This window comes from Pygocentrus nattereri, chromosome 7 (assembly GCF_015220715.1).
Source record: "Pygocentrus nattereri isolate fPygNat1 chromosome 7, fPygNat1.pri, whole genome shotgun sequence".
Classification (NCBI taxonomy): domain Eukaryota; kingdom Metazoa; phylum Chordata; class Actinopteri; order Characiformes; family Serrasalmidae; genus Pygocentrus; species Pygocentrus nattereri.
The window spans coordinates 45,427,979-45,454,360 of NC_051217.1; the positions used below are offsets into that span (position 1 = coordinate 45,427,979).

General features: G+C 42.5%; 1 protein-coding gene across 2 annotated transcripts in view; it reads right to left on the reverse strand.

Moving 5' to 3' along the window:
* The window catches only part of dmxl2 (Dmx-like 2), a 107,706-nt gene that overhangs the window by 50,777 nt on the left and 30,547 nt on the right, over window positions 1–26,382 (reverse strand). For both annotated transcript variants that reach the window (XM_037539802.1, XM_037539803.1), the window contains exons 6-22: window positions 23,580–23,646; window positions 22,218–22,390; window positions 20,884–21,061; window positions 20,155–20,329; window positions 19,347–19,553; window positions 18,210–18,469; window positions 16,961–17,663; window positions 15,865–15,986; window positions 15,606–15,695; window positions 14,886–14,997; window positions 12,070–12,189; window positions 10,607–10,837; window positions 7,919–9,595; window positions 4,070–4,180; window positions 2,607–2,776; window positions 1,817–1,914; window positions 1,094–1,259 (exon numbers count right to left, since the gene is read on the reverse strand). In XM_037539802.1, coding sequence (XP_037395699.1) covers window positions 1,094–1,259; window positions 1,817–1,914; window positions 2,607–2,776; window positions 4,070–4,180; window positions 7,919–9,595; window positions 10,607–10,837; window positions 12,070–12,189; window positions 14,886–14,997; window positions 15,606–15,695; window positions 15,865–15,986; window positions 16,961–17,663; window positions 18,210–18,469; window positions 19,347–19,553; window positions 20,155–20,329; window positions 20,884–21,061; window positions 22,218–22,390; window positions 23,580–23,646 — 4,660 coding nt within the window. The remainder of the gene's footprint in view (window positions 1–1,093; window positions 1,260–1,816; window positions 1,915–2,606; window positions 2,777–4,069; window positions 4,181–7,918; window positions 9,596–10,606; window positions 10,838–12,069; window positions 12,190–14,885; window positions 14,998–15,605; window positions 15,696–15,864; window positions 15,987–16,960; window positions 17,664–18,209; window positions 18,470–19,346; window positions 19,554–20,154; window positions 20,330–20,883; window positions 21,062–22,217; window positions 22,391–23,579; window positions 23,647–26,382) is intronic.

The following is a 26,382-nucleotide window of genomic DNA, read 5'->3' on the forward strand; positions in this document are numbered from 1 at the left end:
TACATGTACATTTTATACAACACATGCAACATTTACACAATTACTTTAGCTTCTTTTTTTCAAATTTTACACAATTTTCCCCACTGGTAGGTCCTGGCAATGAATGACCATCATGCAGGATTCCCTGTAACAATAAATCAAAATGCAGCCGATAGGGGGAACGTTCAGGGAATCAACTAGAGAGACCGGGATGATAAAAATTAACTACATCTACAACTTCTGTAAAATTAGGACATACACAGCCTGGTCTTGAGAGGCCAGATAAAATCTCATAATGAGAAAACACATCACGATAAGGGGGTGCGATACATGATATGCATAACGATATTTTAAAGTTTCACCAAAATTTCACACTCCAGCCTAGAAATGACCCACGTTTAGCTTAAAATGATTCATGGTTGACCCCAGACGTTCTCAAGAGATCTCATCTGCCCATGACTGATTGTATACAACCCAAATTTCAGCTTCACGAACTTGATCACCGAAGCCCAAAAAGCCCCCCCCCCAACTATCATCGATCTTAACATTATTCCTAAGGCAGGACCAGAGCAGACGGCAGACATGCTTCCAGGTGCATACTTGACCTTAACTCCTCCTGAGCGCAGTGCGTGTGCAGTTACTCCTGCAGCAGCTTTATCTGCATGTTTTGACTGAATGTGGCTGAATATCCAGCCCAAGGTAAACTAAATGACTCAGATATGTGGTGAGTGGAGTTTATCTGCTGGCACTGTTAAACTAAAAATAGATTTAAAGAAGCATCAAACTTTATCTGAAGGAAAAAAAAAAAAAAAAAAAAAAACATACATACATACATACACACACACACACACACACACACACACACACACAAACACACACACACACTATACTATATACTGTGATGTAGGTTTTTGGCCATTTTGCCCACTATTAAATTTAGATTTAGGAATAATAAAAGTTAATGGAGCACACGCATAAACACACAGCAAAGATGAATCCATATGTGTGTATCAAACCTGCATAACCCACCATTTAAATGGGCCACTGCTGGTGCATCTTTGTGCATAAAACCACAGGGAAACATTTGCTCAAAAACAGGCTAACATATGCACACCTCAATAGCATCTTTTAGAGATCCAGCAAGCAGGAAAAAAGCTGCAGATTGCTCAAAACGCTGTTTTCCCAGCAGAGAGAATGCGTTCTTCAGGGCTGCTTTCCTCCAGCGATCTTCAGTGAAGTTATGACTGAAAAACTGGGTCATCTTCTCATCATGCTGAGACCTGCACATACAAGCAAACAAATAAATAATTAAACTCAGCAGCCAAATGAGCAGCTGCTTTACCCTCAAAGCTGTAACACTTATTACAAAAATGCATATCAATGTAACATTATTATATATTAACATCAATCAGCATTTTCATATTTTTACAAATCAACTTACACCCAAAAAATTTAAATAAATAATGTATGAAGAGATAGGGGTGCAAAAATCTGCATCAATTCGAAGATTGATTTTGGAATAGTAAAAAACATTTTGCGCGACTATTTATATTTAACAAGCTCGTCTTAAAAAATGTTTTTTTTGTTTGTTTTATTGTCCAAATTGAATTACTGAATGAACAATTTCTGGTTATACTGTGTGTGCAAAATATTTTTAAAAATAATCCTGAATTATTCCAAAATATTCTTGAATACTGAACTGATGAAACATAATTGAATTGAATGACTGTGGTGAAATAAAGCAATACAAGGCTTTCTGGAAGCTACAGTGCAAAGCCATGAAGACCAAGGCATATAAATAACACATTCTTGACTTGAGGGAAAATTTGACATGTACCTGAAAAGGCCCCAGAGCACAGCCTTCTTCTTCATGGCCAAATAAAACAACGCAGCATCCAGAGGATCGTTATTCCTCTGGAATGCCGCTTTGGCAACCTGACAAAGGAGAGAGAGACAGAGAGAAGGTGTTGGTGGGGGGTGGGTGTGAGAGCGACAGCAGGAGGGAGAGAAAGAGAACTGATCTGATGCCCCGTTGTCAAGTGCTGCTACCACTAGTTTGCAAAAAATAAGACCACCTTTCTAAATGAAGGAGTTCAAACACTGTTTAAAACGAAAACTGCTCTATAATGTTCATAGGATCCACAGAGTCATTCTGACAGGCTTCTATTGTTTTATTGCAGCATGAAAGAAGAATCACTCAGATGGAACTTTCAGAAAACGAAGAAGGCAGAACAACACGATTAGCAGAGTAACCGAATAATAGTACTGGACAATTAAATAAGGATATATGACCTGTCCAGTAAAAACTTCTTCTGCCAATATAAAAGTATGGTCTTCTACACAATCTTATGCTGCAACTGTAAACAACATATTTGCGATTTAGAAATCAACAAATTGAACCTGTAGATATGAAATAAGTGTAACTGTGTATTGGTAGCTATAGTGAAATTTGTCAGGGAGAGGGGAACTAGGGAACTGAGTAATCTAGCAGGTTTGTTGATGTTCTACAGACATAATCCAGTTGTGGGACAGCTAAGGTTCGGGGATACTTGAAGTTCTCAGACTTACTGCAGGTACATTCTAGGTGTGTCAGTGGAGTGACTGGTTTTTCACAAGATGCGTCTTACCTTTTCCACCATACGTCGAAGTGTGTTGATGTTGCGAATCCACCAGCCCACACCGACGGCGCGAAGTTCTGACCACTGCGGGTCACCCCTCTGCATGGCTGGAATCATATTCAACATCTCTTCCTCCGCCTCAGAGTGGAACGCCCAGGCAAAGTGACACGTAGAGACGCCTACGGGAGTACAGCACACACAAGCACAGATGATTAACAAGACTAAAAACATACATCCAGGAAAGAGGACCAGACCGATATGAGAATGATTCATACTGATTTAAGATGCTAAAATTTCTAATTAGCAACATTAATATTTATTATACAGTTTCAGATAAATAGTGCTACATTGATTGCCAATTCTAAGAAAGCGATGAGTTAGCTAATGCAGCTGAAGTAAGCAAACATTTGAGGTGAGCTCCGAGGCAGTAGAGCTGTGCATGTACATCATTCATTAACCTACCCAATAATCTAATCAGTACTTTTATTAGTAAGCTGCTTACACACTTACAACGGTCATATAAAGTTCAAATGCTTTAGGATTTTGTGCGATGCACTTCGGGCAAGTCTCAGCTGCAGAAATGTCCTGCTCTGTAATGTGTTCTGTGTTATTTATCATTATATTCAGTACTGTGGGCCTGGACTGTGGCTGTATGTAAAACATTCTTCTGTCTATTCTTGTTTATCCCTACATGGTCACGTCTTTCTCACCAGTCACTTGTCATGTATAAGCTGAGCCTAATCTTGGTATCAGTCCAGCTATAAAACCGCATACAGCCCAGTGTCTTACGGCTGGCTAGGTGTCTGGTACCTGCATGCAAACAAATAAACCTCACTTCTCCAGACACACAGCTGGTCCCCTGATTAAGTTAGGGTTTGGATTCTGCACAGCCAATAGGAGTGCAGTAGGCATTCCTGGCGCTACACAAAAGGTTCGTTTTTTTCGGAGAGCAATGCCTCCACGCTGAACTGGCAAGCCAACTCGGTCATAAGACTGTGATTGATGATACACAAAAAGGTAACTAAAAGTAATTACTAGATATTGAATAAACTCATTGACGCTTACTGGAGTTAACTCTTTCAGTAACATTTTTACTTGTGCTCAAATAAATCATTACTGCAGTAAAAGCACTCTTGAGTACAAGTTTTCAGCACCTCTTCAGCTTAAAACAGGCACCTAACAAGCACTCTCAGAATGCTGAACTCTCAAACAAGAGCAAATTTGAAGTATTCATGTACTCAGTTACTCCCAGCCTATATAGCCCCGCAGCATAATCGGATTTTGTTAAAATGGTATCACATTCCTGAACGTGGTTTTACATAGAGATGATCTGTGATTTACTTATGTTGATGCCAAAAAAAACCCATGAAACCTAAATTTTATAACCGAAAGAGATAAAAAGATGTGTTGGGATATAGTATAAGGGCTGGAGTGAGAGGTTTAGTCCAGCAGTGAGAGAGTGCATGTGTTACCTTGGTGCAGTAGCTGGATCCGGTAGAGTGGGGGCAGTGAGGTGAGCAGACAGGTGTGCAGCCGCATCGCCAAAAGGTAGCGAAGGCCACATTCATCTAAAGCCTCACCACCTGGAAAGCACACACACGCACACACAAAGAGACACACGACACCGAGTAAACATCCCTCAGCTCACCACACTGTCAAGAGATTCTTCCCCAGCAGGCCTTAGTGGCCTTTACACAAACACAGCTCAAACCCAGTGAGTAATGAGTTTACGTTGCCCTCAGTCAAATAAACGAATCATTCAACAATAAAAGCTTTGTCCAGTACGGCCAACCATGTCCACTACAACATCAAACAGCATTCAGCTAGCAAAACTCATAAAGCCCTTTAACTTATTACACTTCACATCAAGCAATTTACTGAACAAATACCACATTTCTAGGCACATAGAGAAACAGACTGAGGAGAAACAGCACTGAGGAGTGATAGCAGAAGGCTCATCAGCAGTGGTGACATGTATAGGGGAAGTCATGAAGGGAACAGGGGAGACAGTAGAGGGTGTAGATGAGAAGGAAAACATCACAAGGGAGATGGCGAAGATTAAGTTATAGGGGAAGGGGTGGTGCGCATAGGGAAACTTTAGGAGGGCATAGTAGAGGAGATGGAGGTGATGGAAGTGGATGGAATTTTTAAAGGGATACAGTGAAAATTGCAGGGCTCAGGGATGGTGGGCTAGAAGCTATAAGGAGGTGATGAGGGGAATACGCAGGAGGTGAGGGGCCGATGGTGAAGTGTAAAGTGGAGCCAGTAAAAGGGTGTAAAGGCATGGTGATGGATGTAAGGAGAGGGCAAACAGTGTAGAACAGACAGTAAAGGGTGTATGGGAGATGGTGATGGATGTAGGGAGATGGTGAACAGTATAGAAGAGACAGTAAATGGTGTAGGGGAGATGGTGATGGATGTAGGGAGATGGTGAACAGTATAGAAGAGACAGTAAATGGTGTAGGGGAGATGGTGATGGATGTAGGAAGATGGTGAACAGTATAGAAGAGACAGTAAATGGTGTAGGGGAGATGGTGATGGATGTAGGGAGATGGTGAACAGTATAGAAGAGACAGTAAATGGTGTAGGGGAGATGGTGATGGATGTAGGGAGATGGTGAACAGTATAGAAGAGACAGTAAATGGTGTAGGGGAGATGGTGAAGGATTCAGGGAGATGGTGAACAGTATAGAAGAGACAGTAAATGGTGTATGGGAGATGGTGATGGATGTAGGGAGATGGTGAACAGTATAGAAGAGACAGTAATGGGTGTAGAGGAGATGGTGAAGGATTCAGGGAGATGGTGAACAGTATAGAAGAGACAGTAATGGGTGTAGAGGAGATGGTGAAGGATTCAGGGAGATGGTGAACAGTATAGAAGAGACAGTAAATGGTGTAGGGGAGATGGTGATGGATGTAGGGAGATGGTGAACAGTATAGAAGAGACAGTAAATGGGTGTAGGGAGATGGTGAAGGATGTAGGGAGATGGTGAACAGTATAGAAGAGACAGTAATGGGTGTGGTGAAGATGGTGAAGGATTCAGGGAGATGGTGAACATTATAGAAGAGACAGTAAATGGTGTAGTGGAGATGGTGAAGGATTCAGGGAGATGGTGAACAGTATAGAAGAGACAGTAAAGGGTGTACAGGAGATGGTGAAGGATTCAGGGAGATGGTGAACAGTGTAGAGGAGACAGTAAAGGGTGTAGTGGAGATGGTGAAGGATGTAGGGAGATGGTGAACAGTATAGAAGAGACAGTAATGGGTGTAGTGGAGATGGTGAAGGATTCAGGGAGATGGTGAACAGTGTAGAGGAGACAGTAAAGGGTGTAGTGGAGATGGTGAAGGATGTAGGGAGAAGGTGAACAGTATAGAAGAGACAGTAAATGGTGTAGGGGAGATGGTGATGGATGTAGGGAGATGGTGAACAGTATAGAAGAGACAGTAAATGGTGTAGGGGAGATGGTGATGGATGTAGGGAGATGGTGAACAGTATAGAAGAGACAGTAAATGGTGTAGGGGAGATGGTGAAGGATTCAGGGAGATGGTGAACAGTATAGAAGAGACAGTAAATGGTGTATGGGAGATGGTGATGGATGTAGGGAGATGGTGAACAGTATAGAAGAGACAGTAATGGGTGTAGAGGAGATGGTGAAGGATTCAGGGAGATGGTGAACAGTATAGAAGAGACAGTAATGGGTGTAGAGGAGATGGTGAAGGATTCAGGGAGATGGTGAACAGTATAGAAGAGACAGTAAATGGTGTAGGGGAGATGGTGATGGATGTAGGGAGATGGTGAACAGTATAGAAGAGACAGTAAATGGGTGTAGGGAGATGGTGAAGGATGTAGGGAGATGGTGAACAGTATAGAAGAGACAGTAATGGGTGTGGTGAAGATGGTGAAGGATTCAGGGAGATGGTGAACATTATAGAAGAGACAGTAAATGGTGTAGTGGAGATGGTGAAGGATTCAGGGAGATGGTGAACAGTATAGAAGAGACAGTAAAGGGTGTACAGGAGATGGTGAAGGATTCAGGGAGATGGTGAACAGTGTAGAGGAGACAGTAAAGGGTGTAGTGGAGATGGTGAAGGATGTAGGGAGATGGTGAACAGTATAGAAGAGACAGTAATGGGTGTAGTGGAGATGGTGAAGGATTCAGGGAGATGGTGAACAGTGTAGAAGAGACAGTAATGGGTGTAGTGGAGATGGTGAAGGATTCAGGGAGATGGTGAACAGTGTAGAGGAGACAGTAAAGGGTGTAGTGGAGATGGTGAAGGATGTAGGGAGATGGTGAACAGTGTAGAGGAGACAGTAAAGGGGTAGGCAGATGGAGACTGATGATGATTGAGAACAGTGTAGAGGAGATGATGTAAGGTGACAGGCTGGGCGATAAAACGATAACGATAATTATCGCCAATTATCAATATCGACCAATATGAATTTTGTTTATCGTAATAACATTTTGGCCATATTGCCCAGCTCTACAGGGAGATGGTGAACTGTGTAGGGAAGACAGGTGGGATACAAAGGGTAGCGAAGGGTCTACGGCTGGTTGTGAAGATTGTAGTGGAGATGGTAGAAGGTACAGGGAAGACGGTAAAAAGTACAGAGGTGATGGTCAGCGATCTAGGAGAGAGAGGTGCAGATGAATGATTTAGGAGAGATGCTGGAGATTGACAGGAGAGGTATATGAATGCAGTCTCCTGCGATGGTGAGTTTCAGAGCTGCTTGAAAAGTTTCTTTTGAGCTGTCTTTTGAGTGTATGGAGAAAAAAAAAAGTACCATGCCTATGTAACTGGAAAAACTGCACCACATCACTGGAAGCACCTCTCGCTGTCCCTGAACCTGCTGTGCTTCGATGTCAGCTAACTCTGGGTCTGGAACGCTCTGCTCATATCTGTTGTTTACTTCGTCTACAAGACTAAATAAATATGATCTGATATGTTGCACTATAGGTAGAAGTAGCGAGTATGATAAAGGCCTGCTTTGTTTAATTAGTCTAATGTCAATTGTACCATGTCTAGGATAAACAACGTGGTTAGATAACTAAGGTGATGTTAGGGAATTGAGGCCATTTAAGGAGGTACTCAACTCACACATATTAGTATGTTATTTTGGAGTGAAAAGTAGGGAGAGCCACAAAGAAAGAGACTAAGACAGTCATGTACTAAGAGGGCAATAATGACGAGATAAAAAACCTTTAATTAATCAAGAAAATGCCTAATTCTTCAAATAGGCTATTCATTTATTACATATTCCTCTGCATAGCTTCATTAGCTTAGCTGTTTATTCTGAAAAGATACAAATAAGAATAAACTCACCTGTGTACTGCTTATCGGTGGCTCCTCCCACCTCGGCACTGGTGGTTGCCACGGTATCGGCGAGTGCCACCAGGAACATCTGCTCGAGTCGAGTGAGTCCGGGCAGGCTAGAGTGCATGAGGTGAGAGGAAAGCACCTGAGCATGCTCGGGGCCAAAGTAGGTCGGCCCATATTGAGACAGGTTGATCACCCGTGTCTTCTTCTCCGGCTTCTCTGAGGCAAAGCTGACAAAGTCGTCCGTGGTGACCGCTTGAACTTGGAATAAGTCAGCGTATTGATCTTCTGAAGACTTCTGGACCTCTCGTTCCTGACCTTTCACCCCTTTTCCCATCTCTTCCCCTGCCTTGTAGGAGGTGTCCAGGTCCGCAGAGAGCAGAGCATAAAGAGGGAGGGGCGGGATTGAGTTAATTTCAGTATAATCTCGCCCACCATCTCGTCCAGCAACAATAGTATCCTTGGCGGTGCTTCCAGTTACGCTGATGGTCCTGGACAGATGTCTCCTGGCTCCACCCTCACCTGCTTCCACGTCTCTCACCACGGCAACCTCCCCGGCGATGCATTTGACCAGGTGTGATAGAATTGCTTTAGCCCGCCTGACTTTGCCCAGGTCCATCAGCTCTAGCAGCTGGGTTGGATGATACTGTGGAAGCGTGGGAGATAGCGAATGAGCTGCTTCGAACAGGCCACCATCCTGTATCACCGCGGGAACTTTGAAGCCATCGTCTATTCCGGTGCCACTCTCAAATACACTCTTAGATCGCCCACGGCTCTCAGCTGGAACGGATGTTGAGCGGCTGCCATCGTCCGGCGAACTGATGGCATTGTCTTCAGAGTCACCTGGTTTCTTATCCTGGTGCCACTGAGCATAAACATGCATTTCACAGTCCATACCAATCACTAAGATACCATCTCGCACCCAGGAGAGCGACACTGGAAGAGATGGTGTCCCATCCACTGAAGAAACCAAATCTACAGCACGCAGGAGAACCCATCTGGAACGAACACCCTGCTTTACGCTGCCCCCAAGTGGCAGAGTGATAACTGCCATGCCATCCTTGCCTCCTGTCTGCTCAGAAACGATTCCAGAGATGCGGCCATACATGAGTATATTAGACCCCACTCCCACGGTCAGAATGTGTGAGCCGTCCTCTTTGGACAGCCAGTCCAGGTGCACAAAGCGCTTTATATTAGGGCTGTCTTTGGTCACAAACAGGTCAGACTTGCTGTATACCACCAGGTTGCTGTCCACACTCACCCTAGAATCTAGGGTGTTCACAGGTTTGCTAAAGTCATCCAGGTGGATTGTCTGCTCTAGAACCCACTCAGAACCACCTGTTGACTCACACTCATAGATGGACACATGCATGGAGAAGTCTTTAGATGATCCACCCTCACTGCCCGGTATCAGCTGCTTGAATGCCACAGCGAGGCGGCCGATGTAAGAGCAGCTGACAGCCACAGGTCGCCCGAGAACACTGAGGGCACTGTTGTTGTCTTCCTCCTCGTTCAGCAGGCACCATGGCTCCCAGAAGTATGAGCGTGACTCTTCTGGGTCCGGTGCAGACACGTCGGTCTCCACAGTGCATCTCCAGAAGCGAACCCGGCCATCTGAACAGGTGGTCACAAGCAGGTACGGAGCCAGACACACCGGGTAGATCGAGGAGGAACTGAGGTGACCTGGGAGAAGAAGAAACCAGAAACCAGAAACTGAATCGCAAATATCCCGTTATTTAAAGGACCTCACATTACTCACCCTCCTAAGTCCTCCATGATATGCATGCTTTAAAAAGTCTCAGATTTCGTTTAAGTAGTTCTCACTTGTGGAAAGCGCAAATTCATAATGCGTTTGTAAGCAGAACGGGAAATATTATGGCTTGAATTTGGAACAAAATTTTCGTTTGTGTATTTCACTGCAGAAAAAAAATATGCTTGCATATTTCCCACAACTGTAATTTTTTTACATTGAAACAAACAAAAAAAGCACAATAATCAAAAAGTTGGATCTTTTTTCTAATTTGAGACACACTTATGTTTTAAATACTTAAGAGTGTCATATATGAAAATTTACAACTCTGAAGTGTATAATGTTTTTATAATGTTGCACTATTTTTTATAATTTTAGATTTTAGTCAACAAACTGCACAGAAAAAAAGAACATAATAAAAAAAGCCTCCGACTGATATTTTCTGTCTCTCTAGCCCAGAGACACCAAACTCAAGCACTAAAGGGACCACATTAAACAATCTCAACAAATCCATGTGCCAGAGAAAAAAGGTTTTTTTCTTTTTAATTAATGTTGCGCTATAACCTGAACTTGACATTGTTTATTCAAAATATGCAAAAAACCTCAGCAGTAAAATATAGGCACTTATAATAGACCTTGAAATATAACATGTCCCCAGGAGCTCTGTCTTTTAAACCTCCCTATTTGCTTGAACTAGACACCTGGCATCCTTTCTTTGCTGCAAGTTCATTTAAACCTAGGCTCAATTTCGGAGTCGCTGAACTGACGTTAAGCGTTTATATTGGCTGAACTGCAGCTGAAGTGCGGTGAGTGCATTTGGTGACATGACTGTTGTGGAATTGTGCAGAATTGAGGTGTAACTACTGTCCTATTGATTGTTGCTGGGGTAGGAGAGTCAGACAGGACTGGGCTCTAGTCTGTGATTTTTAGTGTGTTATCCATACCTGCAGAGGGTGTTGCACGGATGACCTCCACACCCAGTGGGAGCTCCAGCCTCTGGCTGTAGACAAGCTTGGAGCTAAGGATAAGTTTGCTGGCAGATTGCAGATTAGCAGAGGAAGAGGAGCGAGGAAGTGGGCTGTGACCTGGAGTCGTTTCTGGAGATGAGTCAGCGTTACTGAATGTGTGTGGAACTGTCAGCTGGTTCTGGAAGACCTGCTCGTGGGCTGGTTCCTCTTCAGATATTCAGAGAGAAATAATAATTAAATTGACTGTGTAGCTCTTTTTTCATTTTTTTACACCTTTTTTGTTAGCACCAGTTATCAAATGAAATCATTATTTCATAATGAATGGAAAGACAGAAACAGTCCTTACTTAAAATCTCTCACATACCTCCGATTAGAAATGCCTTTTCCTTTTAGCGTAAAGATATCCATCATGCAAGGAGGATGTAAGCTGTCATTGCTACAACTACCAAAGCAATGACTGCAGTGCAATCTGGATCTACATTTTGTGCTCATCTTCAGGTTGCCATGTTCCTGCTTCTATATTTCTGGGCTACAGCTCTCAAAGAAATGCTCTTGTATTACATGAACATATGCTGAAATATCTTTTTCCCATAAAACTAAGTATATTTAATGACTCATGCTCTTCTAAGTGGTACTTCATGGTGCACCTTTCAGCTCAGGTGGCACACTGTTATCAGACGAAACATACAGAGAGCCTCTCCACTGCTGACTCATGCCTTTGTTCAGCTGGATGTCTTGTATGAATGATTCAGCCAACGTGGCTTTGGAGCCCCACCAAACTGTGGATTCAGCTCCAGCTCCAACATCATTTACTGCTGCGAGAAAACCACCATGCACCTCCACAACAACAAATAAGTTCACTTGAGGAGAAAAAGCCAAGTTTGTATTATTCTCTGTTCTGGCAAAGTCACTGTGGAGCCCAATTGTGTTTGAAGTACATTTTTAAACCACATGCAGACTGTAATATACCATATACTGGTCTACAATCTCCAGTCTTCACATTTATTTTGTTAGTGTTGTAAGAACATGGTAAGGAAAGTGGAATAAATGTTCAACGTATTAATCTATTTGAAGTTATTCTAGACCATTTCAATCCGTTATTTCATCATGAAATGTTCACATATGGTGTTTTCAAAATGGTGAAAAAAAAAGAAAACTAAAAACAGAACAAAAGGTTTTGATATAACAGTGTCTACATATATATAGATTTGACATGCTTGTCACAGAACAAATGCTGATGTCTTTCATCTAGAGAACCTAAGAGACTAACCACAACATGTTCTCCTTTCTGCTCACGATGTAATCCATGCTACCGGTTCGATAAGGACATGGTCAACAGCAGGCATCGTGTTAGGGATGTTCCAGTGACAAACATAAAAGGATTTGGTGTGTGTAGCACCCACACGCCGTTAAAGAGAGATTGAGCGCGTTACACTCACCCACACATGCCTGGACAGACTTCAGATGCAGATGCCACATCTGCAGAACAGAGTTCCTATTCTCATCCTTCTCAATCACTACCAAGAAGAACTTCTCAGAGAATGGAGGAGGACGGTACTCTGTCATGAGGAAAAAAAAAATTAGGAGTTAGGAGGATAGAAGAGGACAGAAGAGAAGGAGATAGAAGAGAAGAGAAGAGGATAGAAGAGAAGAGAAGAGGATAGAAGAGAAGAGGACAGAATAGGATAGAAGAGAAGAGGACAGAAGAGGATAGAAGAGAAGAGGATAGGATAGAAGAAAATAGAAGAGGGTAGAAGAGGATAGAAGAGAAAAGAAGAGAAGAGAAAAGAAGAGAAGAGGATAGGATAGAAGAGAAGAGGATAGAAGAGAAGAGAACAGAAGAGGATAGGATAGAAGAAAATAGAAGAGGGTAGAAGAGGATAGAAGAGAAAAGAAGAGAAGAGAAAAGAGGAGAAGAGTATAGAAGAGAAGAGGATAGGATAGATGAGAAGAGGATAGGATAGAAGAGAACAGAAGAGGATAGAAGAGAAGAGGATAGGATAGAAGAGAAGAGGATAGGATAGAAGAGAAGAGGATAGGATAGAAGAGAGGAGGGTAGGATAGAAGAGAAGAGGATAGGATAGAAGAGAAGAGGATAGGATAGAAGAGAAGAGGATAGAAGAGAAGAGGATAGGATAGCAGAGAAGAGGATAGAAGAGAAGAGGATAGGATAGAAGAAAAGAGGATAGGATAGAAGAGAAGAGGATAGAAGAGAAGAGGATAGGATAGAAGAGAAGAGGATAGAAGAGAAGAGGATAGGATAGCAGAGAAGAGGATAGAAGAAAAGAGGATAGGATAGAAGAGAAGAGGATAGAAGAGAAGAGAAGAGGATAGAAGAGAAGAGGATAGAAGAGAAGAGGATAGAAGAGAAGAGAAGAGGATAGGATAGAAGAGAAGAGGATAGAAGAGAAGAGAACAGAAGAGGATAGGATAGAAGAAAATAGAAGAGGGTAGAAGAGGATAGAAGAGAAAAGAAGAGAAGAGAAAAGAGGAGAAGAGTATAGAAGAGAAGAGGATAGGATAGAAGAGAAGAGGATAGGATAGAAGAGAAGAGGATAGGATAGAAGAGAGGAGGGTAGGATAGAAGAGAAGAGGATAGGATAGAAGAGAAGAGGATAGGATAGAAGAGAAGAGGATAGGATAGAAGAGAGGAGGGTAGGATAGAAGAGAAGAGGGTAGGATAGAAGAGAAGAGGATAGGATAGAAGAGAAGAGGATAGGATAGAAGAGAAGAGGATAGAAGAGAAGAGGATAGGATAGAAGAGAAGAGGATAGAAGAGAAGAGGATAGGATAGAAGAAAAGAGGATAGGATAGAAGAGAAGAGGATAGAAGAGAAGAGGATAGGATAGAAGAGAAGAGGATAGAAGAGAAGAGGATAGAAGAGAAGAGGATAGAAGAGAAGAGAAGAGGATAGGATAGAAGAGAAGAGGATAGAAGAGAAGAGAACAGAAGAGGATAGGATAGAAGAAAATAGAAGAGGGTAGAAGAGGATAGAAGAGAAAAGAAGAGAAGAGAAAAGAGGAGAAGAGTATAGAAGAGAAGAGGATAGGATAGAAGAGAAGAGGATAGGATAGAAGAGAGGAGGGTAGGATAGAAGAGAAGAGGATAGGATAGAAGAGAAGAGGATAGGATAGAAGAGAAGAGGATAGAAGAGAAGAGGATAGGATAGAAGAGAAGAGGATAGAAGAGAAGAGGATAGGATAGAAGAGAAGAGGATAGAAGAGAAGAGGATAGGATAGAAGAAAAGAGGATAGGATAGAAGAGAAGAGGATAGAAGAGAAGAGGATAGGATAGAAGAGAAGAGGATAGAAGAGAAGAGGATAGAAGAGAAGAGAAGAGGATAGGATAGAAGAGAAGAGGATAGAAGAGAAGAGAACAGAAGAGGATAGGATAGAAGAAAATAGAAGAGGGAAGAAGAGGATAGAAGAGAAAAGAAGAGAAGAGAAAAGAGGAGAAGAGTATAGAAGAGAAGAGGATAGGATAGAAGAGAAGAGGATAGGATAGAAGAGAAGAGGATAGGATAGAAGAGAGGAGGGTAGGATAGAAGAGAAGAGGATAGGATAGAAGAGAAGAGGATAGGATAGAAGAGAAGAGGATAGGATAGAAGAGAAGAGGATAGAAGAGAAGAGGATAGGATAGAAGAGAAGAGGATAGAAGAGAAGAGGATAGAAGAGAAGAGGATAGGATAGAAGAGAAGAGGATAGAAGAGAAGAGAAGAGGATAGGATAGAAGAGAAGAGGATAGAAGAGAAGAGAAGAGGATAGGATAGAAGAGAAGAGGATAGGATAGAAGAGGAGAGAAGAGAAGAGAAGAGAAGAGAAGAGGAGAGGAGAGAAGAGGAGAGAAGAGAAGAGAAGAGAAGAGAAGAGGAGAGAAGAGGAGAGAAGAGGAGAGAAGAGAAGAGAAGAGAAGAGAAGAGGAGAGAAGAGAAGAGGAGAGAAGAGAAGAGAAGAGAAGAGAAGAGGAGAGAAGAGGAGAGAAGAGAAGAGAAGAGAAGAGGAGAGAAGAGAAGAGAAGAGAAGAGAAGAGAAGAGAAGAGGAGAGGAGAGAAGAGAAGAGAAGAGAAGAGAAGAGGAGAGAAGAGAAGAGAAGAGGAGAGAAGAGAAGAGAAGAGAAGAGAAGAGAAGAGAAGAGGATAGGATAGAAGAGGAGAGAAGAGAAGAGAAGAGAAGAGAAGAGAAGAGGAGAGAAGAGAAGAGAAGAGAAGAGGAGAGAAGAGAAGAGAAGAGAAGAGGAGAGAAGAGAAGAGAAGTACCCTCAGCAGAAGGGAAGTTAGCAGCATTTATGTTGGCGACGTCGTCGTGGGGTTTGTATCCTAATATGAAATCCTCCTGGAAGACGTGCAGCAGCTGCGTAGTGGAGCCACACTGGAGACAGAAAATATCCTGTTACTCTGATACTGCAACCTAAATCTACCTGCTAGAACAGGCAGTTCACAAGCACAGATATTGGGTTAAACATCCCCACTTAAAACTTATTAAAACTGCTGATACTGCTTAAACGCTGATACAGTAGGCTATAATAATGTGATTTGACAATTACCCAAAAAGGGCTGAAAAGAATACCAGCATCAGGGAGATTAGATCAGAGCGATATTTCAAACTGATGTTTGATTATGTATCTATTGAACTCTGAAAGAGCAGAATGTTTAGGCTACATTGGGTCTAAAATGTCAGTATTTTATTCATTTTACTGCAGTTGTAATCCTACAGAAATACATTTTTGTTTTATTTCTCTGTAATGCTAATTCAGGTAGATCTAGTGCAAATTTCTACATTTTGTGAATGTTTATGCATCAGTATCATCACATAGGTACATAAAAAATATCAGATTTTAGTGCTGACCCAAAATCCCATTTCAGTGAATCTACTACTACAGATTCTGCACACATACATTAAATACAGAGACATAGATTTCAGCTTGTACACAGACAAATTTCAGTCCTACAAACCTGCAACACACTCACACATCTCACCTGGTTAGTGATTATATCCAGCTCAATGATGCAGCCGGGCCGAGCAGTGGACTGCTGACTGACTATGTTGAAAACCTCGCCCACCAATTTCTAAACACACAAACAGTCGTTAGCTTAGGTCCTTGGAAAGTAAAAATAACTTAATCGACTCCGTAAATCCCACAGATATTATTAGTTATCAGTTATTATTATAGCTGTACAGGCAGACAGGGTTAAAGGTATCAGGGAGCCTAAATGTGCTGGAGTTCGGGACACTCACTGAGGTCTCTGGGTCAGACAGTTCATCCAGCAGTTTCCTGGCATCCACCACCGCCTGGTACAAGCGCAGGTTCTTCCCATCTGATGCCACAAAACAGGCACTCGCAGAGTTGCAATACGTCCCTTAGAGAGAATACGGAATTATTTCTGGCAACAACGATTAATAACTAGCACATTAATCACAAAAGCATAAACATAAATTAAACGCAAATTAGCCACCTGATGGAGGAGATCTTCCACAGCAGAGAGAACAAGACATTTACTCTTCATAGCAGATTTGATACTTAACACAACAATTTGGTACATAACCTCAAATTCACTCAAAGCGACTTCATTATTTACATACACATTATTTATATATACATTAAATATACAAATACAACTGTAGGAACCTTTTACAGTAACAGAATATAAGCAATACACTGTTTTTTTGCACACTGGAACATAGCCCCCTAAGTGTGACAGAGTGTAATTTTCAAAATACTTTCGCAAAATATTTTATTCTACTTTCTCTATATTACAAGATGAATAACTGAAATAATACGGTAGTGAATTCTGAGACTTGTGAAGACAACTCCGTAATCAAACCAAACCCTTCAGATGAAAAAAGTTCAGTTTGAACGTCTTTAACTACATTAAATATCCATGTTACCCCTTCACTACATCCATGTTAGGATGTGCCTCGCTCTCCTCTACTGCAGCAAATATTAATTATAAACTTAGAATTTACAACCATGTGTCTCTGTGTTTGCACGCTGTGAAATTAGACCTCTGCATTTAACCCATCCGTGCAGTGAAACACCCACATATATGCACACTAGTGAACACACACACTAGGGGGCAGTGAGCACACTTGCCCGGAGCAGTGGGCAGCCCTTTCCATGGTGCCCAGGGAGCAATTGGGGGTTAGGGGTCTTGCTCAAGGGCACTTCAGTCATGGACTGTCAGCTGATGGGATTGAACCGGCAACCTTCCGGTCACAGGATTGGTTCCCTAACCTCCAGCCCATGACTGCTGGTTCTAACATCCCGGAAGCAATACAGCTGAACTCTCACTCTCACCCCTGCCCCACCTGCCCTTTCCCTCCTAGCCCTTACCGAGCACAGAGCTGGGGACGAGCGTGGGCAGCCAGGCCACGTTGGAGAAAGCCGACGTGTGGAGGGAGTTGATGCGTGCAAGTTCGGACACGCCTCCAGTGCAGGACAGCGGTCCGATGTGATCAACACGCCACAGGATCAGCTCGCTGTAGATCGCGTTCGGGTCATGGAACGTACGCGTCGCCGCGTTCCGCATCTGTTTCTGTGGGAAGCCTCTCATTGGGCGGACGGGTCGCGTGGGCCCAGCCTCTTGGTCTGCATCAACACCACCTGGGCCACAGGGCGGAGTCAGCAGGGCGTTGTGGTGTGATGATGTCAGCAGAAGCGGCAGGACCGTGTGGCAGGCCAGGTCGTTGAGATGGAAACGGTGTCCGCAGTAACGGAACTTGTGAGAAACTGTAAGAACGTTGGAGAAAGCGGACTTTTCTGCAAAAGTGACGGCCCACTGGTTGAGAGAGCCATCTACGTGCTTGGACACCATCATGACAGCAGGACCGATCACAGCAGCAAGGGAGTGGTCGAGAGAGCTGAGGCCGGCAGACGCTGATGCACTCTGAGGAATCTGACGCTCCTTTCTGTCCAGATCCAGAGCGCCCCCACTGTCCCGCTCAGCGAAGGTGCAGGCATACATCATAATGTTCTTACTCAAAGAATTGGCATCGCCTGTGGGGAACGCTACAGGGATCCGTGAGGAGAACGCCACCTGGGACAAACAAGCAACGAAAATGACAGTTTACCACAGACATTCAGTCTGTTGAGAAATTATATTTCACTTACACATCTTCACATGCAGCACTGTCTAAGTATCTGTGCTCACTCTCAAAACTACTACCTTAGCAATAAGTGTGAGTACTTACATACATCACTAGAATAAATGCAAATAAACATAAATACAGCAAAAAGTAACAAGAATTTCTTTTTTTGAGAAAGTTAACTGATATCTTGTCAGGTAGTTTGAAAAACAAAGACCCAGATTTCTCCTGGATACCTCAAACCTTCAGATGGATTTGTTAAGATTCCATCAGCAGTGATTAAGAAAACACACACAAATTCTTTAAACTGACAATAAATGCTCCAAACACTTTTACATCACCAGTACGCATCAGAATTTACACTTAAACTGAGCGACTAAAGCTAGGAAGCACCTACTGATGTTATTAGCAAGTATACCATCACCACATATTTCCACCCCCTCATCACAAATCAACAGTTTACAGCAAAAGACAATCCTTTATGCAGACGTGCCTACCTGGACCTGGCGGAAGATTCCGGGGATGAACTCGTCCAGGTATTTGACGTGCCAGACGAGGAAAGAGCCATCGACTGGGTGGATGGTGAAGAGCATGTCGGGGCTTTTGTTCCACTCCAAGGTGAGCGCCTCCATCTTGCGGTCGAGGAGGACGGAGGGCAAAGGCATGCTGCTGCTGGAGCCGGGCGATGAGGCCTTCGTGCTCCCCTCCTGCTCGCCCTCTTCATGCTCCGATGCCTTATCAGACATTTCATCCAGATCTACAGCGGGCGGAGTACAACATGGAAAACTTTTATTAAGGGGTGCACAATCAGAATCAGACAGGATCGCAATCGGCTGCTATTCGCTCAGGAAACGGCTGATTTATTTTTATTTCTGCTGACCTGTTTTGTGATTCTATGACATAATAAGCCAGCTAAATATATGCAGACTACATTTGAATGCTGCAGCTATATCTTATAATAATGCTTAGTCTAAAGTGAAATTGTGCTATAACACAAGAGTGTTCGACTCCGGTCTGGGGAGATCTGAAAACAGGCCATTTGAGAAAGAATCTAGTGGATGAACAACTTGTGAAAACATTGGAAACATTGGATTTCATAACCCACAGAATTATAGATATAGATGTCCATACAGTTGCTCTGGCCCAAAGGTCAGAGAACTCCACTATGACTCAAGAGGTCACGTGTTTTATCTAAGCTGATGGCTACGGTCACTGTGACTATGAGAAAAGAGCAGCTCTTGAAAGTCATGCTGGGTTTAGAGTGTTGTAATAAAAATAAGCTTTAATATTACAGCAATGTCTGATAACATGCCTTGCATAATTTCAGCAGCATGCAAATTAGATCTGAATGAGTGTTTAAAAACTAATCACTTCATGTAAACATCGGTGGACCAGTGCCTTCCTGGAACTGCATTTTACTGCCTTTTACTCTTCAGTTAAATGTTATTCAGTTATTTTTTTATTTCTTTTTTTTTTATTTTTTGCTATTAATAATAATTTTGCTATTTTGCTCTATATGACTAATATATTATTATTATTATATTATTATTATTATTATTATACAACATTATGATAAATACTACAATAGAATTCAAATATGTGTGTGATATTCTGAAGTTCGTGAGAATGAGTACCGAAGTCAAACTTGGCAGTGCCGTCCTGTCTGAGCTCATCTGTGGTGTGCTCCAGGTGCTGTTCTGAGAACTTTCTCAGCTGCTGCATGAACTGGTCCATGGAAGAGGTGAAGCTCAAGTCTTTATTATTCAGCCAGTGCACCACAAACCCCCCATTGCCATCAGCCGGAGAAAACAGTCCTGAACCAGCCAGCGCTGCCGGGATATCTGCGACAGGGAAAGATGCAAGAGAAAGAGAGAGAAAATATTAAAACATCCCCCCAAAAAATAATAAAATAAAAAAAATTCACATTCTGCCGGCATGCATGCTAAAAACATCAGAATTAGCTACATAGCTAACAAATAAACAATTATTACTCAGCAGTGCACATTAGAAGTTAAACCCTTTTTGTTTTCTTGAGCTCTACAATGTCTCAGTGAATGAATGTCCTGCTTTCTTATGAACTGAGTAAAATGTGTAAAATGTATTTAATCTAATTGCAGTCATTTAAATAATTGTAACTGAAACTGAAATAACTGATTAGGCAGTTATGTAATGACTGAAACAAGTCTACTAATTCTATTGCAGGTAAATTCAGGAACAAAATTATAATCAATATAATGATCAAATAATTAAAATAGAATTATGAACCTAATAAAACATTATTATTTTTATTAAAGTGATAAGTGATACCGAGCTTTTGAACAGCAATGTATGTGGGAGCCAGAGACAGAGAGAAAGAGTGAGACTCAAAAAGTGTAACATAACTGTTTATTCCTCATCTTAGAAGCAGTCAATATTGGTTTTTATGTAGGCGACTGTGCGCACCTGTATTGGGGTTGATGCTGGCGGAGATGTGGAAGTGGCACAGCGCGTTAGCGTGGTGTGTGATGTGCCGGTGTGTTTCATGCGAGCCAAGCTGGCTAGGCAGCAGCTCTGTGTGAGCCACAAGCGCAGAGGATCTCCTTCGACCCCGTCTCAGCTGCTTCAGGTGGTGGATCGACTGTATACACACACGCAGACACAAATTCATAACTTCTCAGACGGTTTTCTTTGTCAGTTTAGCAATAATTTCCCATTTTAAAGCCTTTAAATTAGATTTATTTAGAGGATGACAATATCACATGTAAATATTTGCAGGAGCATCACTGACAGTTCTTTCTTGGTTTGTGATCTCAGCACTCAAACTATTCATGAGTTTAAACCACCTTTGGGCCAAAAGAGATGTTGTCACAAAAACCCAAACTCTGGTTTGACCTTCAGCAAAAAACTGGAGGTGAAAACAGGCTTTGATGAGCATGAAGCTACACCAGAGATTAGCACAGAGCTGCTTTATGACAAACTTGGCCTTTACAGGGAATTTCTCTTATTTCATTGTAATGTAACAGCATTAAAATGTAAAAAAAGACAAGGTGTCCCAAAAACATCTGACAGTGTCCTTTCTGAATGAATTGCATTTCAATACTTCACTGGCAAGGATACATAAAGAGCACTGTTGCGTGACAGAGACTATTTGTGGAAGTGATGCTGAATGTCTGTGTTTGCTGGATGTCTGACCTCCAGAGCATGCTGGATCTTGTCCTTCTGGCCGCTGTGGGGCAGTGAGGAACTGTAGCTGGTGCTGTTCTCTGTGATTTGACCCCCCAGCAGGCTGTCCTCCGGCAGCAGCGTTTCACTCCACAGCCGACAGATACCGTCCACACACGAGGTCAGCAGCACGTTACACACTGACCCCCTGCAGCACAGACAAAAACACCAACAGTTAAACACACATGACCAGACAAGAAGGAACACACAAACATCAGGATAAAAACTAAGTGAAAAGTAAACACGCATTTTAAGCTACAACAGCAATTAACAACTGTTTCTATACGATTAACTATTTGTCAGCGATTTCCTCTTTTATGGTGCCCTGAAATGTCCGTAATAAAAGTGTGAAAGCTTTTTATAAACAATGTCGGTGACTTTTTCTCTCCAACTCTCCACAGCAGTCTTTAAACGACCTCCGTGTTCACATGTACTCAAACACTGACACATCCATATTTCCATGCATAGTGCCTGCAGTAGGGGAGTAACGTTACACATATTTTCAGATTCTGTTCCATTCAAAGGCCAGGACTTCATTTTCCATATTCTGTGCATAAAATGTCTACGTTCTACAGAGCTGTGTGATTCGTCTGTAAAAGCCAGTCTTTTTACATCTTTCACATTCTGACTATGGACTGTGCTGTAGCTTTTTTTTTAAACCCACAGGAAAAGCCCCGCCCACTTTTCACTGACAGACTGCACCATAATGCCTATTTTTGATCATTGACAATGATTTCTGTAAAAAAATAAAAAATAAAAAACCAACAAATAAGAGATGCTCTGTAAAAATGAGGTGAAAATACAGTTTTACATTTCATTTTTTCAATATTGTATTCAATTCATCACATGTTCATCATCAGTTTGCAAAGATTTTAATACTGCAGCGCAGTTTTATGATTAGTCAGTGGACTTGACAGCACCTCAAGGGATCAGCTGTGTGTAATTCCAGCTGGAGGCTACTCTAACTGTGTTTTGATTAATCAGCTATCAGTAGTTTTCTCTTTTCACAGCTAGGACTCATAAGCCAGTCCACATTTTGCTTTAAGCTATATTTTTTCAATATGTACCATACCCATGAGACGCTGGAATATCCTCTCACTGCTGAAAACACATAATGATCCGTCTCCCCTGACGCTCCACACTGATGTTCTGAACCTCCTTGTCCACAGCATGGCTTCTCTAACTTCTGAATGACAGACGGCTCCATATAGCTGACTAATGCAGGTTTCTTTGGAAAAATCATGAGCTAAAATGATGGATGGTGAGTGACTAGTGTTTTGTCAGTGGGCGGTGGAGTGACGTACTTGGGCATATATTTGCTGGTCTTCCTCCAGGAGAAGCCCGTAACAGTCCGAGGGTGAGCCAGATAGACGAAGGAGAAATGAACTAGAGGAGCCTTCCTGTCTGGCACCTCCGGGATCACCATCGCTGACTTCCAGCCTGTGGTGGGGTACCACACCTTCAACAAACAGTCGTCCTGAGAGAGAGGGAGTGAGAGAGAGGGAGGGAGCGAGCGAGTGAGAGGGAGCGAGAGACAGAGAGAGCGAGATTTCACCAATTTTCATCAATGCTCTGGCAATGTTATAAAAACAGAGTGCATAACGGATAATCAAAGGGAAAAAGAGAAAGAATAAGCAAATGAAAAACAAATAATAAAAGAAAAAAGTGGAAAGGCAGGACTAAAAACAGTAACCAAGTAAGGCTCAAGTAGTGAAAAAAAGAAAGATGAAAAGGAGTGACAGAGAAAGGCTCAGAGAAAGGCAGGGAGTGCAGTATACAGTGTTCCCTGAACATACACAAAGCTGTAGCATGTTAGCCACCTGCAGGGGGATTTGTCTGCTGAAGAAAATCCTGCACAAGCATCTTTTGAAGTCATGCAAGAGAAAAATACTTAAAAGTGCAAACAGATAAGCTCTGAAGTCCCGTCAGAAAGGAGTGCAAAATGTCAGCACTGGTTCCACAGGCTGAGTGCGCTTTACAGTGCCTGCACACCTCCTGTCTTACTAATAGTCCGAAACAGTTTTAAAGTGAAAATCAACCTCCCACCCCTGCACAGCTGAACTGTCTCTGTACTTTAGTCTATGTTTATAGCGTGTCATCCAGTGAGTCATAGTGTCACTACCTTTCACAGCTTCCATCACCTTTGTACCAGCGCAAAACTAAAACAGTTACAGGAAATGTCTTTTTTGTAGAACCACCACTTTAAATAACTGCTCGCTTTGATTATCAGTATACTTGAATTTAAGCTTTCACCTGACTTTAAGGATTAAAGATTAAAGATTAAAGACAACTCCACTTACAGGTCCTCAGTTTCCAAACTGAGCCACAATACAAATCCAGTAGAACAAGAAAATGTATTTCTACCCTGACTGGTCATTTCATTTCACCTGCCTTGACCAAAATAAGAAAAACACGACCAAATTAACCACTAGAACATATCCAAGACACGTTGGAATGTTCTCTCTGAAAAACATCATGATCAGTCTCCCCTGATGCCCTACAGTGGAGATGTTCTGAACCTCCTCAGCCACAGCATGTGTGTGTGTGTGTGATTAAGCCCTCCTCCTGCGTCTGAGCTCTAGCACAGCAAAGATCCGACAGCAGTTTGATTTGCAGAGACAGTCCTACAAGATGATTGTGTGTGTTTGTGTATATAAAAACACTACCTTCCCCACAGTGGCGAAGTATTCCCCATCAGGAGACCATTTGAGTATATGCACAGTTGCAGCAGTCCTGTGAAAACAGAGAAAGCAACAGGAGGGAGTTATGCGCGCACACACACACACACACACACACACACACACACACACACACACACACAGATCTATATCCATACAGGAACAAACGTGAAAGGTCGACAGAAAGACGATAAGGCCCAGAAAAACATCACAATACTTAAAGAAATTTTCAAAATACACAAGTCTCAGAAGCTGGTTGATCATTTTCAGAAGTAATCAAACACATTCAGTGGTGTTGAGGTCTGGACTCTGGGGCGGTCAGTCCATTGTTCAGCTTCTTTGTTTGATGTGTCCGCCTCCTTTTCTCAGTGAGGTTCTTCTTGATCAGCTACACGTCCTTTTGAGTTGTCTTCTCAAAGTCGATGGGTCATGGATTAACAATGGATTATCTTCTATCTAGTCTTCTCAGAAATATCTCCTAAAAATCAATATCTTGCACAAAAAGGCTGTTTTACCTGGAATTTAAACAAATGAAGGGCAGTCTCTGACCTTTGTACAGCACTACATCACAAAAACAAGAGTTGTAAACAAGCTGTGAACAGAATTCACCAGTGAAACAGCTTTGCCATATTAGGAAAAGTCTATGAAAAAATCTCAATACTGACAGTGGTATATTTTGCTAACACTAACTTGGACAACCCACCAACTTGGATAACCCACTAACCTGGATAACCCACCAACTTGGATAACCCACTAACCTGGATAACCCACTAACCTGGATAACCCACCAACCTGGATAACCCACCAACCTGGATAACCCACTAACTTGGATAACCCACCAACTTGGATAACCCACTAACTTGGATAACCCACCAACTTGGATAACCCACCAACTTGGATAACCCACTAACCTGGATAACCCACCAACTTGGATAACCCACCAACTTGGATAACCCACTAACCTGGATAACCCACCAACTTGGATAACCCACTAACCTGGATAACCCACCAACTTGGATAACCCACCAACTTGGATAACCCACCAACTTGGATAACCCACTAACCTGGATAACCCACCAACTTGGATAACCCACTAACTTGGATAACCCACCAACTTGGATAACCCACTAACTTGGATAACCCACTAACTTGGATAACCCACTAACCTGGATAACCCACCAACTTGGATAACCCACCAACTTGGATAACCCACTAACCTGGATAACCCACCAACTTGGATAACCCACTAACCTGGATAACCCACCAACTTGGATAACCCACCAACTTGGATAACCCACTAACCTGGATAACCCACCAACTTGGATAACCCACTAACCTGGATAACCCACCAACTTGGATAACGCACTAACCTGGATAACCCACCAACTTGGATAACCCACTAACCTGGATAACCCACCAACTTGGATAACCCACTAACCTGGATATCCCACCAACTTGGATAACCCACTAACCTGGATAACCCACCAACTTGGATAACCCACTAACCTGGATAACCCACCAACTTGGATAACCCACTAACTTGGATAACCCACCAACTTGGATAACCCACTAACCTGGATAACCCACCAACTTGGATAACGCACTAACCTGGATAACCCACCAACTTGGATAACCCACTAACCTGGATAACCCACCAACTTGGATAACCCACTAACCTGGATAACCCACCAACTTGGATAACCCACTAACCTGGATAACCCACCAACTTGGATAACCCACTAACTTGGATAACCCACCAACTTGGATAACCCACTAACTTGGATAACCCACTAACTTGGATAACCCACTAACCTGGATAACCCACCAACTTGGATAACCCACTAACTTGGATAACCCACCAACTTGGATAACGCACTAACCTGGATAACCCACCAACTTGGATAACCCACTAACCTGGATAACCCACCAACTTGGATAACCCACTAACCTGGATAACCCACCAACTTGGATAACCCACTAACCTGGATAACCCACCAACTTGGATAACCCACTAACTTGGATAACCCACCAACTTGGATAACCCACTAACTTGGATAACCCACCAACTTGGATAACCCACTAACCTGGATAACCCACCAACTTGGATAACCCACTAACCTGGATAACCCACCAACTTGGATAACCCACTAACCTGGATAACCCACCAACTTGGATAACCCACTAACTTGGATAACCCACCAACTTGGATAACCCACTAACTTGGATAACCCACTAACTTGGATAACCCACTAACCTGGATAACCCACCAACTTGGATAACCCACTAACTTGGATAACCCACCAACTTGGATAACCCACTAACTTGGATAACCCACTAACTTGGATAACCCACTCCAAATCCAAAATCCAAAACCTAATCCTAACTTTGGTTTCACCAGATAGTTTTTTTATAAAAATGTGTACATCAGTAAGAAATCTAAAGAGGGATAAACAAATCAAGTGGAACCAAATTTCTTAATTCAATGTTCGCAAAAATAAATTCAATTTTCAGGGACTGCTAACTGCTGACTGACACGCAAGGGTTAACTGAACACAACACACACACACACACACACACACACACACACACACACTGCAGGTCAGACTGCATGCCTCAAAGAAAGAGAAACTGTCAGTGGTTGCACGTGTGTGTGAGCTTTGTATCTAGTGCTGGTCGCTGGGCAAACACGACATTGCATCACACTCCAACACCAGCTGATAATCATCTTTTTTCATTTCCTTATTTTTCAAACAACAGGCTCTGGCACTTCTCACACACAGGAACAGCACCT